Source organism: Scleropages formosus, chromosome 22 (genome assembly GCF_900964775.1).
Source record: "Scleropages formosus chromosome 22, fSclFor1.1, whole genome shotgun sequence".
Classification (NCBI taxonomy): domain Eukaryota; kingdom Metazoa; phylum Chordata; class Actinopteri; order Osteoglossiformes; family Osteoglossidae; genus Scleropages; species Scleropages formosus.
Window position 1 is genome coordinate 3,341,063 of NC_041827.1, and position 17,246 is coordinate 3,358,308.

General features: G+C 43.5%; 1 protein-coding gene across 2 annotated transcripts in view; it reads right to left on the reverse strand.

Annotated features, from left to right (window-relative positions):
• Window positions 1–2,513: 2,513 nt before the first annotated feature.
• Window positions 2,514–17,246, reverse strand: part of igsf21a (immunoglobin superfamily, member 21a) — a 190,915-nt gene continuing 176,182 nt past the window's right edge. The window contains exons 6-10 of one of the 2 annotated variants that reach the window (XM_018725717.2): window positions 16,152–16,632; window positions 10,270–10,355; window positions 7,768–7,960; window positions 5,618–5,656; window positions 2,514–2,780 (exon numbers count right to left, since the gene is read on the reverse strand). In XM_018725717.2, coding sequence (XP_018581233.1) covers window positions 2,704–2,780; window positions 5,618–5,656; window positions 7,768–7,960; window positions 10,270–10,355; window positions 16,152–16,632 — 876 coding nt within the window. In that variant the 3' untranslated portion in view covers window positions 2,514–2,703. Of the gene's footprint in view, window positions 2,781–5,617; window positions 5,657–7,767; window positions 7,961–10,254; window positions 10,356–16,151; window positions 16,633–17,246 lie in introns of both variants that reach the window. The other variant, XM_018725716.2, reaches the window with a different exon arrangement.

Below are 17,246 nucleotides of genomic sequence, written 5' to 3' on the forward strand. Positions count from 1 at the left end.
TAAAATGCATATTTATAAATGCATATTCAGTTATTGCTGCGCGACTGTCACCCTCTTCTAGTTAGGGATGTGTACGCGTCTGGGAGAGTGGCGGTGCTGTGTATGGTCATCTTGTCACATGCATGTCAAAGGTTCGAAGACAAATAATGTGCATCTGATAATTACAGAAGCACATTTGTGACAGAATTACTGGCAGCAATAAGCTGTGTGTTAGTTACAGAAATATTCATAAACAAACACTGAGAAACACTTGTTTTATGTGATTATAGGATAAATGGTGGTTGTTAAAACCCTGGATTGTAATTAGGGAATTACAGCATGAATATGACGTGAACCACTGAACATGTGTCATGTGTCATTGACAGCAGCCTTGGGAAGATAAACAAAAAACAATTCAAATTTTATTCAGCAATCACCTCATGGACAGAGAACCAACAGTAAGGTGAAGCAGCCTACAGCAGGACGTGTCCACAAATCTTCACTGCTGCCTACAGTTTCGGGCCTAATCCTTTAATACATGGTGTGTGTAGAACAGCTTTACTTGCAATTTTCTGTGAATACCAAAAAAGATGGAATGTGTCTGAATGGAATAAGTGACAGTGGGACTGGGAAAACATGCAGAGGATTATGGAACCAAGTATTCCTGAATTACTGGATATCGGTGCCGGATAAATGGCCAAAAGGGTGGATTTCTTCACATGTAATAAGTCTGAGAATCTGATTTGATTTAAAAAAAAAAAAAAAGAAGGAAGACTCCAAAGCCTTTTTCCAGGGATCATTCGGAACTTCCGCCTCTACCATGGAGAAAACACCCAACACATTCTGCCAGTGTTTGGCTGCTCCAGACAACTCTTAACCTTCTCTTCTTCATTCGTGTTTTTTTTTTTTTTTAACTTGTGTCTGTTCCCTCTTGAAGTAATACAGAATGAGACAGTTGAAATATGGTTAAGACTTTATTAGGGGCAAACCTACAAGGCACTTATGCAGTGTTACGAATTTAAACCCAATATGTACAGAATTTTTTTAAGCATCGATTACCATCTATAAGTTAATTTTTGAGGGTACTTATTAAAACAGGGATTGGCCTTAAATGTAATCCTCGAGTATGTCTGTGCTCCTTTACTTTGTAGTTGGAGAACAAGATGTGAGGAGAATAAGCCTTAACCAAAAAAAAACAACAATTTACTTTTTTGGTGATAGTATGCAATGAACTACATGACATTAGACATACAGAAAAATGGAATAACACAAAATTTAATAAATCATTTTCGTCAGCGTTATTTTCTAATAAGACATTCAAATAAATGTGAACAGTCACAAATGCTTGGTTGCATGATTGTGCATAACTTTACATACACTGCAATTAAATTTCTAGTCCTAAAAAAAAAAAGAGACTTTTCCTTTTGGGGTTTCCCTCATGATGTGACAGTTTGCTCAGAATATTTCATTCATCTCCAAGTGCTTTTTTTTTCATCTATTTTCCCCCCAGAACCACTAGTTTTAGAAGCAGACTCCAATCATGCCATCTGATTATCTCAGTTTTAATACAGGCGAAAAAAAAGTGTAAAGTCTCTTATATGCTCTGCGAATGTGGACCCCCTTTCAGGTACAAAATCTAATGTGAACCTACTGATGTTATCTTGCCGAAGGGTTATGTACTGTACACAGCAGTGGTCACATTAATATCAGATAAGAACAGGTAAAATATTAAGATTACAAGAGGGTGCTAATGAATTGCACCATGGAAATACATGAAAATAAGTATTTATCAAACACCTCATGCACCACCACCCCAAATCTGTTCAAAAACATTTTATTTTCTTCAGTTAAACCTGCCGTTACAGACATGACATGAGTCGAACACATGAAATTATAAGAATGACGTCTGTTTGAAGGGCTTTTTCTTCACCATTACTGGTTCTCTTCAAGATTATGGGGATGGTAAAGTTCAAGCAAAGCTGTCAGCTGTGACAAACACTCCATAATTCCTGTTTGCACCCCAACCGGAACTTTTAATTTAGATTATTTTTTTTTGTTTATTTACAGGGATGTACACAAAATACAGTTAAAAAGGGGAGAGTTCTGCGCCTCTATCTGGAAGATTACACCGATTCAAAGGACTTTGGAGCAAAGTCTTCTTGATCATTCCAACTTCAAGCGTAAATTTTTTTTAGAAAACCAAATGACAAGAGTATACGATCAGAACAATATTGTCAAAGTATGCCTACGATTTCTGCATAGAATACACAAGAGACAAGATGGGACTGTATTTTGGGGGGACAATATGGTGGGCCTGCCCACACTCCACTTCAGGTTTTCTTTAAGGATGACTGTACAAGACAAACGTCATTATGTCTGAATAAATTAAGCCGAGGTGAAGTCATTTTTTTCTTTTCCTTTTTATAAACAACTGATTGTTATTGATAGACAGGCAGAGGTGGGACAAGAAGACATGAACAAGGGGTGGGTCATTAACTGAAGTAATTTTTAGCTTTGTTCCATATGTCATTTCATATTCTGTTTTTTTTTTTCTCTTTTTTTTTTTTTTTTACAAAAAAGGAAGTGTAACGCCGTCTGGTGAAGGTGCTGCTTCCTGGCAGACGGATGGGCGGTCAGGTGATAAGGGCTGGCTGTGTTTACCGGAGGGGGATGGGCATCTGATGACGGCTGGAGGGGGTTGGGAAGTGGCCTTGGACTGGGGACTCACGTCAGCTCCACCGTCACTGTGAAGATCAGCGCCATCACTGTCAGTCCCAGCACGTCTGCACAAGAGGCTGCATCTGTGGAGGGTCAGGTGGGGTCACGGTCACGGTAACCACATATCACGAACGTGTCACATACAGCTATATATGTCAAACATTATTTGCAGAGATGCAGCTAAACAAGGGCTCAATGACGAGCTTTCTTACTCTGTATCTTATCACAAATTTAAGACATCCCAAAAACACACACACACACATTTTCTGAACCGCTTGTCCCATAGGGGGTCGCGGGGAACCGGAGCCTACCCGGCAACACAGGGCGTAAGGCCGGAGGGGGAAGGGACACACCCAGGACGGGACGCCAGTCCGCCACAATGCACCCCAAGCGGGACTCGAACCCCAGACCCACCAGAGAGGAGGACCCGGTATCCCAAAAACATCCAATGAAAAAATCTTAGCTACCTTGGTAATCAGTGCTGTGCAATTTGTGATGCAAATCAATTCAGTGATGTTTTTAATGAACCGATTGAAAACAATTTCTTTTGGAAGAAAATCATATTTTTCAGTTCGCATGTACTGCTGGTAATTTTAAACATCAGATTTTTTTAGCAAACTGGCGGTTCGCAAAAACTGATTTTGAAACAGAAAAATCAGCAGTGAAAAATCAAAGTATATAGCCATGATTTCTTCTTAGGACGCCGACCCCACGCACAGTTACTCAACAGCAAATTATTTAATGGCAAGTGTATTTATAAATGATTAATTTCCCCAGTCTACATCTTTCAAGAGAGGGATGACTTGAAATTGCAGGTTTTCATAAGAGCAACCACTGAGTGGCATTGATCACATGACTAGAAGTAAGGTGTGATATTTGAACGCATTTTGTCAGTAAATAAACTCAATATGGTGTTGTCATGAAACAAATTGATTTCAGCTGGAAAAAAAAAGTCTCACTAGCATGAACTAAATCAAAAAATTTTTTTATTTTTAAATTTAGCTGACTTGCTGATCACTAGTTAAAACCACCTGAGTTTATCAGACCCCGAATATATCAGTATCCTTATTTCTTTGACAGCATGTGAGGACATTCAATCATAGAATAAATCTACTTTCAATGATCACATTGGGCACTGAATTATTTTCAGTCAAGTTTGAGTTCCTTTTTTTTACTTGTTACTGTCACGTCCATGCCCACAACTCAATCGACAGCACCTGACTCCAGTTCAGCACCTACCCTTTAAAAGACACTCCAACGCCCAGACCGTTGTGGAATCTCATCAGGGACAACCGCCCCTTCTCATGACTCTTCGTTCACAAGCATCGCTAGCTCTTTGTTCACATCCTCTGGTTTCTGACTCTTTGCTTCGTTTCCCGACCACGTCCACAGATCCTCGGTCCTGTCCTGTTCGCCGTTCGACCGACCCTTCACTAAGTGCCCTGACCTCGCCCATGGATCTTCGCTCTGATCCTGACCGCCGATCAAATGACCCTTCACCTATCCCTGACACCGAGAACTTGCCTCATCCCTCGTCCCTGGACGAACGACTCTGCACTTGGGTCCAGTCGTCCCAGGCCCCTAAGTTTCGCGTGACAGATATGATGGAGAACAAGAATTTATGTTTACACTGGTAAGTCTGAAACCAGTATGCATGGATGTAGGAAGAAGTATCTCCCACCCGCTTGCAGAAAGCTGTCATTTAAAGCTCTCCCCAGGGGTTGTGAGCCCCCATTCCCCCAAGCCTATGAACAGAGATCGCCACAAGTGGCTCCAGAGGTGCTGCCGCATGACGAGAACCCTGTCCACACATCATCAGGAAGAAAAGTGGCCCACAGGTGGCAACTGTGGTTGCAAGAATTAACACCACAATAAAAAAAAAAAAATAAATAAATTACTATTTAGCAAGACATTGGTTACTGGGTATACAGTCTTCCGTCTCCAAAGGGTTCAGTGTGGCGGTGGATGGAGACATCAAAAGTCCAGCTCACAGCTGATGTGTGCTGAATGTGTGCATGAGCTGGGGATAGAAACGAATCTCAGAGGCCCTAACCCTCGGTTTGATTCACAAGGTACTGGGGAAAAGGGTCAGGGGGGAGGGGGGGCACCACTAATGTAGGCCTGGCAACGTGACCCCATTCTGTCCTCGTCCGTGCCACACCTGCTCTGAGGCACAGTGGGGGGATTTGCATATTCAAATTTACATCCGCTGACAGAGAGGACTGGGGGGGACAAGAGCTGCGCAGCACACCACAGATCTTCAACCCTGAATCTGAGAAACAGTGAGCACGCAATCCAAAAAAACAGACATATGTGCATGAGATAGACCAGCTTGCTGTTTTCCCTCAGCTGCTGGGGGCACATTGTCTATCTGTGCTCCACGTAACGCTGTCTGCACCCTTCCCACATCCAGGGAGATGGAAACCGCGATGCTCTTTGTCGCCGCAAACTGGAGCGGATGCTGGAGAGTAAATAAGTGGTCTCTTGTCTCCAGTGAGAAAAGAGCAGTGAATGCTCAACCTTGAATTGCCGGACTCAGAGTAAATGCTCTAATGTAACCTGAAGTGGGTAACGTGGTAATTAACAACTCTTCGATAAACATATCAAGCGAGCTTCCTTTTGGTCCAGCAGGCATGCAAAAATAACAAGTTTCCCAGTTCAATGCAGCTGAGACAGTCTTGCACTCCCCAGTACAGCTCCATGTTAAATTATTAAATCCCACGGTCATCGAGACCTATGAATCCGTGTTGGTTTTGCCTTGTTTGTTTTCGCGTGCTGTGTGCACTCCAGCTCAAAACACAGGAGATTCAAATCAATGAAGAATATGCAAACATGGAAAAGGCGAGGCTTCAGTGATCCCTTCCAACTCCCCTCCCAGATCACACCTTAGGCTGGGTGCGCCTTTCACGGCAATACTTACTGTTCTGGTTCTGAGTATTTTTCATCATGCTTGGGTTCTCTGTGGAAAGGAAGAACGAGAAAAGCAGTTGGTGGTCCGGTGTGGAACAGTTCACAATGCCTTAGTTCTGATGCCACAGCGAAGCCTACCAGTTTGAGGAATGTGTCTTTAACACTTTGAATGATGTGAGTCAGGAGAGGACAGGAGGATTGAAATTGCACTCTACATTCAGTGAATCAAGAACATAAAACGTATAAGTTAATCAAATGCGTATCGGATTATGTATTGGAACACCTACGAAAAGAGACGTATTCCCACATATTGTGTTGTATGAAAGAAACCAGAAATACAGTGTCAGTGCTGTGCTGTGGCACCCAGGAAAGAGAGAGTGCATTACTCTGTTACTGCTAGTGGCACTTTGCAAAAGGGCGAATGATTAAGGTGATCGGTGACACACTGTGTGCAGCATTCCATGCCCTGAGCAAAGCAGATGGAGAAGAAGGGCCTCCATCATGGCGATGGACTTTTCCAACCTGTCTGGGAAAGAGGCCATTTTCTCTGAGGACGAAGACAAATGGACTGCATTCCACTGTCAGTTCATTCTGGAAGCGCAGGGTCTTAAACGGACATTAAGATTTGACTTCTGAGATGTCTCCCCTAGGCAGCAACTCTTCCAAAGGGACACTTATATTACATGGTCATACTACAGCTCCTTGAGTCCCTCTGTCTCAGCCAGAACAGTTATGTAAATAATCAGCGAATTATGACATTGACGGGATTGAAACTGAGTGTGTATTATGGGTTTAGATCATCTGGGTGGATACAGAAAGTTTTTGTAATGTCTGATGAAAAATTCCACATGGTTGATTTGATAGCTATGGTGGTGTAACTGTTAGCACTGGAGCCTCAGACCTCACGGCCTGTTAGTTTGGATGTGGATTCAAATCTGGTCTATTCTCTTTGTTCATCGGGTTCCTCCGGGCTGCTTCAGCATCTTTCAACAGTCCAAAGACTCGTGTTTCAGGTGGATTGGAGACTATACTGTCTGCAGTGTGTGTGAGCGAATGAGTGTGTGCATGTGAGTCCCCTACAATGGATCGGTGTTCGGTTCAGGGCGTACCGTCTCGCAACATATGCTTCAGGAACAGGCTTCAGACAACCGTGACCCTGCACTGGACAAATGGTTATTGGTAACTGATGTATGGATGAGTGAATACCAAAGGCTAAAATCAAGGAATGTATGTAATAAACACAGAATATGTATGAGACTGGTCAGTTTATACCTTAAACTCTAAACTATAGCCCATCACAACCACATCTGCCTTCATTTGTGTTGCATTGTCCTCAAGAGTAAACAATAAAATCCAAGCTTTTCCTCATCTCCTAAAAGGCGTACTTGATTCGGATCTGTGCTAGAGTCCTCGTCGACCCTTCTCTCAAAATCGCCTGGGAGAATATTAAAGACAAGAGGACAGAGATATCGCCGAGAAATCAGTGAGCAATCTAGTGGCTGTGTCAACAACAAATAAGTAATGGCTCAGGGTTTCAGCGCTGGCCTCGATAACTTGAAGTGACCCCTAAGAAACGAGAATCCTTCATCGAAAAAATGTCCCTAACGTCCTGTAAAAGGTCCACATGCATTAACAGGCCCTCGTGTTTATTAAGAGTCATTATACATAAGCGTCGCGTCATGTCATCTCCCTCCAAAGCATCTCTATTGTACTGCTCCCACAAAGGCTCTGGGTACTTCTATTCATATAAATTACAAAGTCATTACTCACTTATATCTTTGTGAAGATGTATCAAAGAGTTTAATAATACTATAACTTATTAATCATGCATAAATAATTCACAGGCAAAATTAAAATCCATTAATTCTTACCTTGCACTGGAGGACAGTATTATTGTAGTGAAAGGGAAATCTGTGCCTACTCAACACCCTCTCTGAATTTGCAGAAGCGAAGCAGTGAACTGTGAGAAATTCCTCAGACATACAATACATATAGTGTTGAGGAGGAAGTTTTCTGGAAGGCATCTCCATCAGAAAGTTACACTCTGGGTCTTGCACTGCTCTACACCTCCCAAACACAAGTCAGGGAAGGGGTTTTCAAAAGTAAGCCGAGGGCCATGTCCTCCACTCACACCTGAGGTCAGAGGAGCGGTTTACTCACCAAAGACGATAAGACGGGTGTGGGTGTCCGTGGAGCCCAAAGGATTCTGGGCTGTGCAGCGGTACATGGAACCGTTGAGCTCAGCCGGCACCCGCTCCAGAATGAGCTCCTTCCCGTCTCGCTTGTCACTGCCGTCCAGCAGGCGGCCGCCCACACGTGTCCAGGTGAACAAGGGCTCAGGGAACACCTCGTTCTGTGTGGAAAGCACGGTGCCATGGAGGCAGTGTGGATGGGGGTGATAGTCTTTCTTGAGGGCAAAAACAGTCCAACGGGGAATAATCAGAGCTAAAAGGAATTTCAGCTCCTGAGCCATAAAAACGTCTACCCAGGCGCTGTCCCTGATAGCAAGTTACCAAATGCGGATTTACGTTAAAGGGATTGTAAATTTTCAACTACCTCTCAAGAACTGCACTTATTACGCAATTCTTATTCCGACAGAGCCATTTTGCTATTTGACTGCGTAGCTCGGGGAAAGATATTTTACCCTTTACCCTCCTGAGTCTCCTGTTACGCCACCTGCTAAGTCAACTTTTTTTTGAACACCAGCACTGCGGGAGCATTTTGCAGGCAAATGTTTCAGCAGTTGAGAGAGATGAGAGGTAATGACTTTCCAAAGGTTACTCGATTGAAGCCATGAGCACAAATGGACACTTCACACATGGACAAAAAATATCGGCCTATTCTTTTCTGAAGCCTGAGCAAGTTGGGCGGTGCGGTTCATACCCGCCATCAAATCTCTGGGAACCCACCAAGCCTCGGTGATGGATTGCACAGGATAGGGCACAGCAAGATGAGCGCAGCCGCATTGTGTTCTTGAGGAAACACATGATGCAACAGAATGAAACTAGTGGTAGCTGGAAGGAGACACACTCGTTTGGTTTTCGCCATTGTACACCAAACCGTGGAGTTTGTGTGTGTATGTCTGTGAATGCGTGTGCAAAAAAACCTCACTGAGCAACCAGCCCAACACTCGAGGCGGAAGAGTCGGGGACACCGCAGGCTGTCGTGATGTCAAGTGCGCAGCCGTAACCTCAGTGAGGTTCCTGATGTGGGGCACATTCATAGTGCGATGCTCGTGTGTGTACTGCTAAGGCACCTTGAGGCCAGCGGGTGACCTTCCAGACACATATCCCCATCGGTACCAGAGGATGTGATTTTAAAAGATTTTATTGGCATACACTTATTTGTTGCCGGAAAATCGTATTCATCAGCCGAATGCTTTCAGACCACATGACCTTTACAGAATGAAGACCCGAAGGGGATACTTTATACCGACTGACTGATGAGTAATAGTTCAGTTTTGTGTCTTAGGTGGAACAATTTTATGTAAAAGTGAAACACCAGAGGCCTAGTCCAGTAAAGGATAGGAGAGAATTGTCTTGGAACCTGTTCTTCTGCACTTTCAAATTGGGGTATGATTAAAATTTATATCACTTGGAGAGCAATAATACTTTGGTTTGGTATGGTACAGTCAAGCCTGTTTATAGTGACTGTTCTTAACACTATTCAAAGAAAGACTTCAAATATGCATGAAACTTGACTGAATTATATGTGACTGAATCTGCCAGTGGATCAGCATGATGGAAATGATTTTGGAGTCAAATCTGAACTTGTTTCATGAGACAGCTTCAGCAGCTGAATAGTCTTGGTCAAAGACAAGGAGCTTTTCTCACTTTTCTCCGAAAACATGCAAAAAAATAATGCTGGTAGTTAAACAAAGGCTATCTCACAGCTGGATGTCTCCTGCATGTGGGCGGAGCACCCCTGCAGGCAGGGAATCCACCCAGCTGACAGGAGAAAGCTTACGGATAGTACTGAGATACATATTTGCCTGGCTGGCAAGATCAACTTTGCATATCCAAAAAAAAAAAAAGCAAAACTGGAGAGAACATAAATAAACAAAAGCTTCCAGCACTAGGCGAATTTGCTTTTCAGTCAGATATCCTAATTGCTTATGGCAAGGAGGAAGAGAACAAAAAAACTACCTTCTGGAACCATGCAGAAAGTCATACTGTACAGTAAAGGTGGGAACAGACCTCAGTTTATTCCAGCTGGCATCTGTATCAAATATGTAATTTGTATCTCTGCTAACAGAGCTCCTTTTGTTTGTTCAGCTCTTTTAACTTGCTTTTTGGGTTACAAATGATCTGATTTGTTAAAGTGAACTTGTTTTTACTGTAAAGCTGTTTTAATTCCAGATTTCAAGTTGTTTTGTTGTTAATATCACAGTAATTATGGTGTTCATATTGTGTAAAATGTCAACGATAATAATAAAAATAATAATAATAATAATAATAATAAAGTTAATTAAGGATCGTTTTCTATTCATGCTGGTCACCAGTATAGCAGACATGCACAGTATATTCCAAGTTATGTAAGAATGGTCACTATAGAATCAAGACTCACAGGCTTGACTGCTCCTCTCCATCTCTCCATATCCTGAACTGAACAGTGCCCAGGTTTCACAACCGTCCCCCATGCACTTACCCCAGGAGATCCTACCTGGAATCCTTGGACGGTGATGCGAACCGTGTCCCCTACCTTTGCCCGAGCTGGGGTCATCAGCAGCTTGGGGCCCTTGGGGGCCGCTAGTAAGTAGTTGGGGGGACGGGGGGGATAGGAAGAAAAATGGAAAGAGATGTTAGCTTGTGAGATGTAAAAAGATGTCTTCTTGGCTAAAGGAACAAATGTACCATCAATTAAGGTCACAAGAAGGGAGCCCAGAGGCACGGAATCCTTTGATACAAAGGTCACCCGTGGATTTACTCCCTCGGGGAAGACCGGGAACTAAATCGGGCAGATACTCATTACCAAGGAGCAGATGGAGCATGTGAGGGCAGTATGGAAGAGAACTGATAAGGAGCGCTCTCAAAGCTAATTCCCTGCTCTTGTAAAGACGGGAGCCCCTCATGGATTAATTTGTTCCCTGGACAATGTTGGGAGTTTCAGCACTGGGATAGTAGGGGATGGGAAGGGATCACATCCCGACCTTCTGAAAGGCCCAATGCTCTCTCGTATGTCGGCGGAGGTGTTAACTTGTGATTGGTTTATTCCTGCATGTCAGACATAATAGTCCTTCAAAGGCTGAGATTGATTCCCCTTGCCGTGTCTAAACTGGGGACTGGAAGAATACTGAATGAGGGGAGAAGACATGCAGCAACAAGGTACTGTGTCTGTTGGTTCTGCATCGCTTCAGATAATAGCCACCTTGTGCTCCTAATAGTCTAGGGAATTATAATGTACAGTGCAGGGCATCTGCTTTTGCAGATGGTGTACAATGAGGATTTACTTTTAATAGCAACAACTAAACATGAACCGAGCCAAGCTACCACTGTGACGCATGTTTTTTTGTACTGTGAACCGCCCCTGACAGCCCAAGATTAGATCACTAAATAGCTAACCTCGTATGCAAATGTGCGCTTTCTACAGCAAATCATCTTCCAGCAGTTCAAGGAAGCTGTTGACCCACATGTACAAATGGTCAGGCTACATGAACCACTGCAGCGGTAACACGTGCCAACGCACTGTGTTGCCCATGATCAAAATCTCAATTTAATAGCTGGCGAAAAAAGTACATACTTCATTTGATGATGTCAGCTTAACCTGTATAAGAAAAAAGTAATAGAAAGTATGCTTTAAAGCCCATCAATCAAATCACAAGCTGTCTGGTACACCTAATGAAGCAAGCATTTTTTATTCAGTTAATGATTCTGCTGCTGCTGTCAGTTAATGGATTATGATTTCTGTTCTCACACCAGTAATGTGTATTGAACATTCTATTTTGCTCACTGCATAAATCAAAGGACACAGGACATCTTTTAAGATATCAGGTTGTATTTCTGAGACCTATTCTTTGGTAGAATTTGGGCAGTGACATGTTGCACCCACATTTATTCCTTTAGCAGACACTTTTCTCCAAAGCAGCTTCCAATGAACTCTGTGTAGTGTTATCAGCCTACACACCTTATTCACCGTGGTGACTTACACTGCTAGATACGCTACTTAGAATGTGTCACTCATCCATACATCAATGAAACAGACTCTCTCTTTCACTCACACATTATGGGTGATTTTAGAGTCACTAATATACCCGTGTAGCATGTCCTTGAACTGCGGGAAGAAACCAGAGCACCCAGTGGAAATCCACGCAAACACAGGGTAAACACTGAAACTCCACACAGCTTGAACAGGGGAGCAAACCCATGTTCACCACCTAGGTGCTGTGAGACAGCAACTCTACTCGCTGTGCCACTGTGCCCCCCCTGCATTAGCAAAGAGCAGGAGGAAAGATTCTGAAAGGGTTAAAAATGAGCTCTGCCAGGTACTACAACCTTGGACCCTTCTGAAGGCAACTGAAGCACCAAGGGACGGGTTCTCTCTCATGGTTGTGCACGGGGTGTGTGAGGTTCCTGTGAACTGGAACCAGGGGAGGGGCACTTATCGTTCCCCAGTTTATCTTCCCATCAGTTTGGTGCTGCAGGAATGAAATGTCCCTACCAGGCATCATCCATCCTCCTTACGACAGGACAGCGAGTGAAGGGAGATACTGTACCCTTTCATCGGTGAGTGTCCTGGAATACCCATTTCTTTGGGTTCGTATGAATAAGAAATGACCCCGGGGTATGTAAATGCAGGGTGCTGAGCGGAGGTTTAATTATTAAGGCACACTGAGCTCATGAGTTCCAAGCAGCAACGCTTGCTCTCAGAACGACGGGAAGACCTGCAGCAGAGCAGCACGGCGGAGAGAACGCTTTGCAAGGGCCCGATCCAAGTCCATTTGCACCGCGGGCACGACGCTGCTCATGAATATTCAGCAGCTGTAATACAACTTTGGACCATTGTCAGGCTGCCACTTGGGCTTGTGTGGCAATATTAAATCAATGAAAGATTTATTACTTAAGGTACCACTTAGGCTCCCCTCTCATTTTCCAGACCAAACACACATTAGTCTGCCACGTGAAGGGCGGGCTGTGTGTCCAAGACAGCCCAAAAACAAGGAGTACCCTGCAAAAGGCAATACCTGGAAAGCTGGGATGGAGAAAAGCTTAGGAATCATTTCCTCATGTTGTAATTTCCATTTCACTACTCGAAAGCATTTCTGAGACACAAATGGTCAGCAAGCTGTCTAATGAAAAAAAGAAAAACAAAAAACAACTACAGGCCGTTTTCCCTCCAAAACGAGGCAAATTTTGCTGATGGAAGGTTTGCAACCACAGCATAACTACCGCTGACTGGTGTCCTCATGCATTAAGCGCCCAATAATATTCTATATGCATTGAAATAATTATTACAATTAATCCAGATGTATTTTACTAATAATGAATGCTTAGTACGTGGTAAAATTAAACTGCAGCAAAGAGACTTTAATTCATTTGCACATTTCTTACCTAAGGTATTAAATATAAGAACATAATTATTATAATAACACATATTTGAGAGATAGAAAAAGATGCTTGGAGACTAAATGAAGCAGTGTGACCTAGATAAGGCTGCAGTTTCTTCAGGCACGATTCCTTTGGTGTGTTTATTGAACTTAGTTGACTTAAAGCCATTTCGGCAAAGAAAATTAAATTATAAATAGAATACCCGAATTGGTGCTCATTTCAGGCAGCTGTTTTGTTATCATTCCTACGACTGAATTCGGGCCCGTAATTAACTGAAGAGATTTGTTATGAATGCCCGTATATTCGTTTACCTGCATATTCCTGCTTCGCACAAGGCCTGACTTGTGCACATTGCTGACAAAGACGAATGTGGGAAAAGCCGTCTGATCTCAGGCCTGCTGCACACCACCTGGAGTTATATCTTACTCAAGACAGGTAAGGAAGGGCTTTGAATTCTGAGCGAGCTGCAATTAAAATCAACAAAAAGCACATTTTCGGGATTCTTGAATCTTATTTGTCTGCTCCGTATTCTCGGGGTAATAACAAAGGCTGTCGCAGGAGGCATTCTTCCGCTCTTCAAAGAGCACAGCTTCTGATAAATTGGTAGCTTGAATCGCAGCGGAGGCAAAATAAAAGCTTTGCCAAAACACAGAAGTTTCCAACAGACTGTAAGGAAGTCAATTTGTGGGGCTCTGTGTAGTTTTCTTTTTTTTTTTACACTGTGTGGTAATATAATAAAAATACCCTTCCTTAGGAAGCAGGAGAGAAACCCCCTCAACCCTTTCCCAGACCTAGAGGGAACGTTTTACTATGGTGCAGCTTTGGGTGAAGCAGAATCTCTTTCTATGTTTAAGAAGGGTCTCAAAACCCACCTCTTTCGGATTCCCTTCCCTCTGATTTTGTAAATGGATGATAAACGTGTAAATGTTAATGCTTCATAATTTTGTGAATAGGATTTGTTGAATAATGGACCTTTATGCAGCTACTCATGTAATGTTCACTGGTTCATACGGTGAAATGTGACACGGTGGTTGTACTCTAGAGTCACGTGTCTGCATCCAAATCTTTCCTTTAATTCGTTGTTGGTGTAGTTTTCCTCAAAGATGTACGTCGTTTTGGAGAAAAGCGTTTGCTAAATGAATAAACGTAAATGTGCTATAAGCACATCAGTTTCGTAGGACATTGGATTCATTGAGGGACTGGATGAAGGAGGAAGGTGGTAGACATGTGAGAGGTTTGGAAGGTCGGCCAGCGCCTCTGGATGGAAACATAAGCACTGGAGCACTAAAGCTCAGGCGTGGAACTCATGGCTGGGGCACAGTCCTTTGGCTGATACAATACAACTCAGGTCAATGGCCCATGGTTGGCTAATCCTCTCAAGGGTTTGACACGCTTGCTCTCGTCCTTTTAGTTCTTCATATCCACACTGTGGCCGTTTTTCCCTCTTTCTCCTACAGCTCGCTCTGCAAAGCCAATCTTGTGTGGAACTGGAGACCAAAGTGTCCCCAAGAGAGCACCTTGACAATGGGGTCCCTGTATTTCCAAAGCACTGTGCAAATGCCCAAAAGTGCCGTTTTCAAATGTTTTTGAAAGGCGTCTTATTCTGCACGTTACGACACAATGTCTTCTGGTAACATCTGAGCAACGGAGTTTGGTTTGCCTACTTTCCAAAAACAATTTGCCTTGGATTTTTTTATAATTGACGACAAATCAACCTTATGTTCACCAGTTTTACGGCAAGAAATGTTCAGTGCTACATCTTATTACATTCCCTGAACAGTGTGTTCTACTCATGTATGGATGAGTGACCCAGTGTAAGTAGTGTATCTAGCAGTGTAAGTTACCTTGGTGAATAAGGTGTGTGGGCTGTTAACACTCCATAGAGTTCATTGGAGGAAAGTGTCTGCTAAGTGAATAAATGTAAATACAATGAAGGAGCACTAAAGTTCAGAGTAAATCAAAATTGTAGATATGGTAAAAAAATAAAGTTTTGAATGGTAGAACCTATATATGGTTTCAAGTATAATATAAAAGTTATGATAACTAGCACCAACTCAGGTGTGATGTAGAGGCACAAGGTTAAACGTGTAGAATTATGGGATAGTAACACTTCTTGCCAGATGGTGGCGAGACTGAAGTCTTTTTTTTTTTTTTTAATGAATAATGGAATGATTATGCAGGCGTGTTTAAATTCTCATTTTAGTTCCCTAATTTACGTCGACTTTTTCAATAACTGCGCTGAGTTAACTCAATCTCATAGCAGCCAGCTCAATGAATTGCCCTGTCAGTCATTCGTGGTTGCGTTCCACATCCATTCCGCAATCTGCTCAACTGTAACACAATTAAGTATGAGGCGGAATGAACGTTTTAAAATATACATCAGTTATAGTTATGCAAAGGGGAGGAGCCCTGTTCTGGGGAAAAGGACTGCAGACTTACACCTCGACCCAGCACTCCATGACTGCCTCTGAAAATTGTTGCCAAAATCCTGCAAAATTAAACACAGCTGCCAAATCTTATGTGCCCCACTTAGGGATGATGGGTAATATATGTCACTGCTTTTTACTACTAAACTTTACATATATATATATATTTTTTGCTTTTTTCCAAAACACCTTACAATGTACAACTACCTACTCACTTACACAGCTGAGCACTTTAGAGTAAGTACTTTATTCAAGGCTACTACTGCTGGAGATGGGGTTCAAATCTGCAACCTTTGGATCCAAAGGTAGAAGCGCTAACGGCTAGACTACCAGCTGCCCTGCTTAATGCAATTGCAATTTAAATGTGAATTTGATGTAGACGAAAGAGCGCGAAAAGTATGGATAAGAAAAGTACCAGGGTGAGCCAGAGTGCAGTTCCACTGTGAGTTGCATTCATTTCCTCGGGGAGTTGTTGTTCAGCTAAGCCTGACTCTCGCGGAGGGCAAGGACTTAAAGTACGAATGTGGAGGTGGTGGAGTAGATGCAACGTTGGCACGAGTAACATTCTGCTTACCTAGCGTGACCTCCATGACCATGGGCATTGACAGCGCAGGATGTTTGACCTCGCAGCTGAACAAGGCGTCGTTGTCCATTTGGGGGTTGAGGGCCCACGTGATGCGGGCCTGTACCTCCACGGAGCCGTCGCTCTGGGGGACCTGCCTGGACGTGAAGTAGTACAGCGGGTCGGAGCTCTGGACCCAGCGCGGGAACTCGCGGCTCACCACTGTCTCCGGGATCACTTCCGTGGCCGGACTGGCCTCAAAGCCGGGCACGCCGGGGGTGTAGCTGCGCCCCGGGCTCTCCGTGTACAGCCGGGCCGGCTTGCCATTGTGGTCCAGGAGCGACAGCGATTTCTGGAGTTTAGTGTCGTCCAGATCCCGGCTGATCAGAGGTCGGGCACCCCGCATGCCTGCTGTGCCTCTCCCGTCGCTGCCGGCAGTGGGCTGGGTGTAGTGAAATATCTCAATTGGCTCTCCATCACGTTTGAAGTACACCTGGGGACAGGGAAAGTGCAACAAAGGTACTATGTAAGAGTAGCAATAACTGAGGTGGCTGATAATGCAGTGGTCAGAGGCTCTGCCTTTGGAGCAGAAGGATGTTGGTTTGCATCTTATGTACTGCTATAGTACCCTTGAACAAGGTACTTACCCAGAATTGCCCCAGTAAAATTACCCAGTTGTGTAAATGGGTAAATAATGGTAAATAGTGTAACACTGTCAGCTGCTGTGGAGAAAAACCTCAAACAAATGTAAGTGTTCTGATTTTACAGTGCAAACTACACTAACTGCGACTGTTCTGTGACGCACGCTTCCTTTACATTGGTAGTTTTCGGAATTTGTAAGCATTTAAATAAATGCTTTTGCAGTTTAACACACACAGCAACTGCTTGTCCTAAGGGGGGTTGTGGTGAACCAGAACCTAACCCGGTAACACGGAAGAGAACACACCCAGGACGGGATGCCAGTCCATTGCAAGGTACCCCAAGCAGGACTCGAACCCCACACTCACTGCAGCAGACCCCCTACCTTTTGCACTTTAACTGGGTATCCAAAACTTTTTAATACAACTGTGGTGTAACGCAGTAAAGTAAATATAAAAGTAAGAAAGG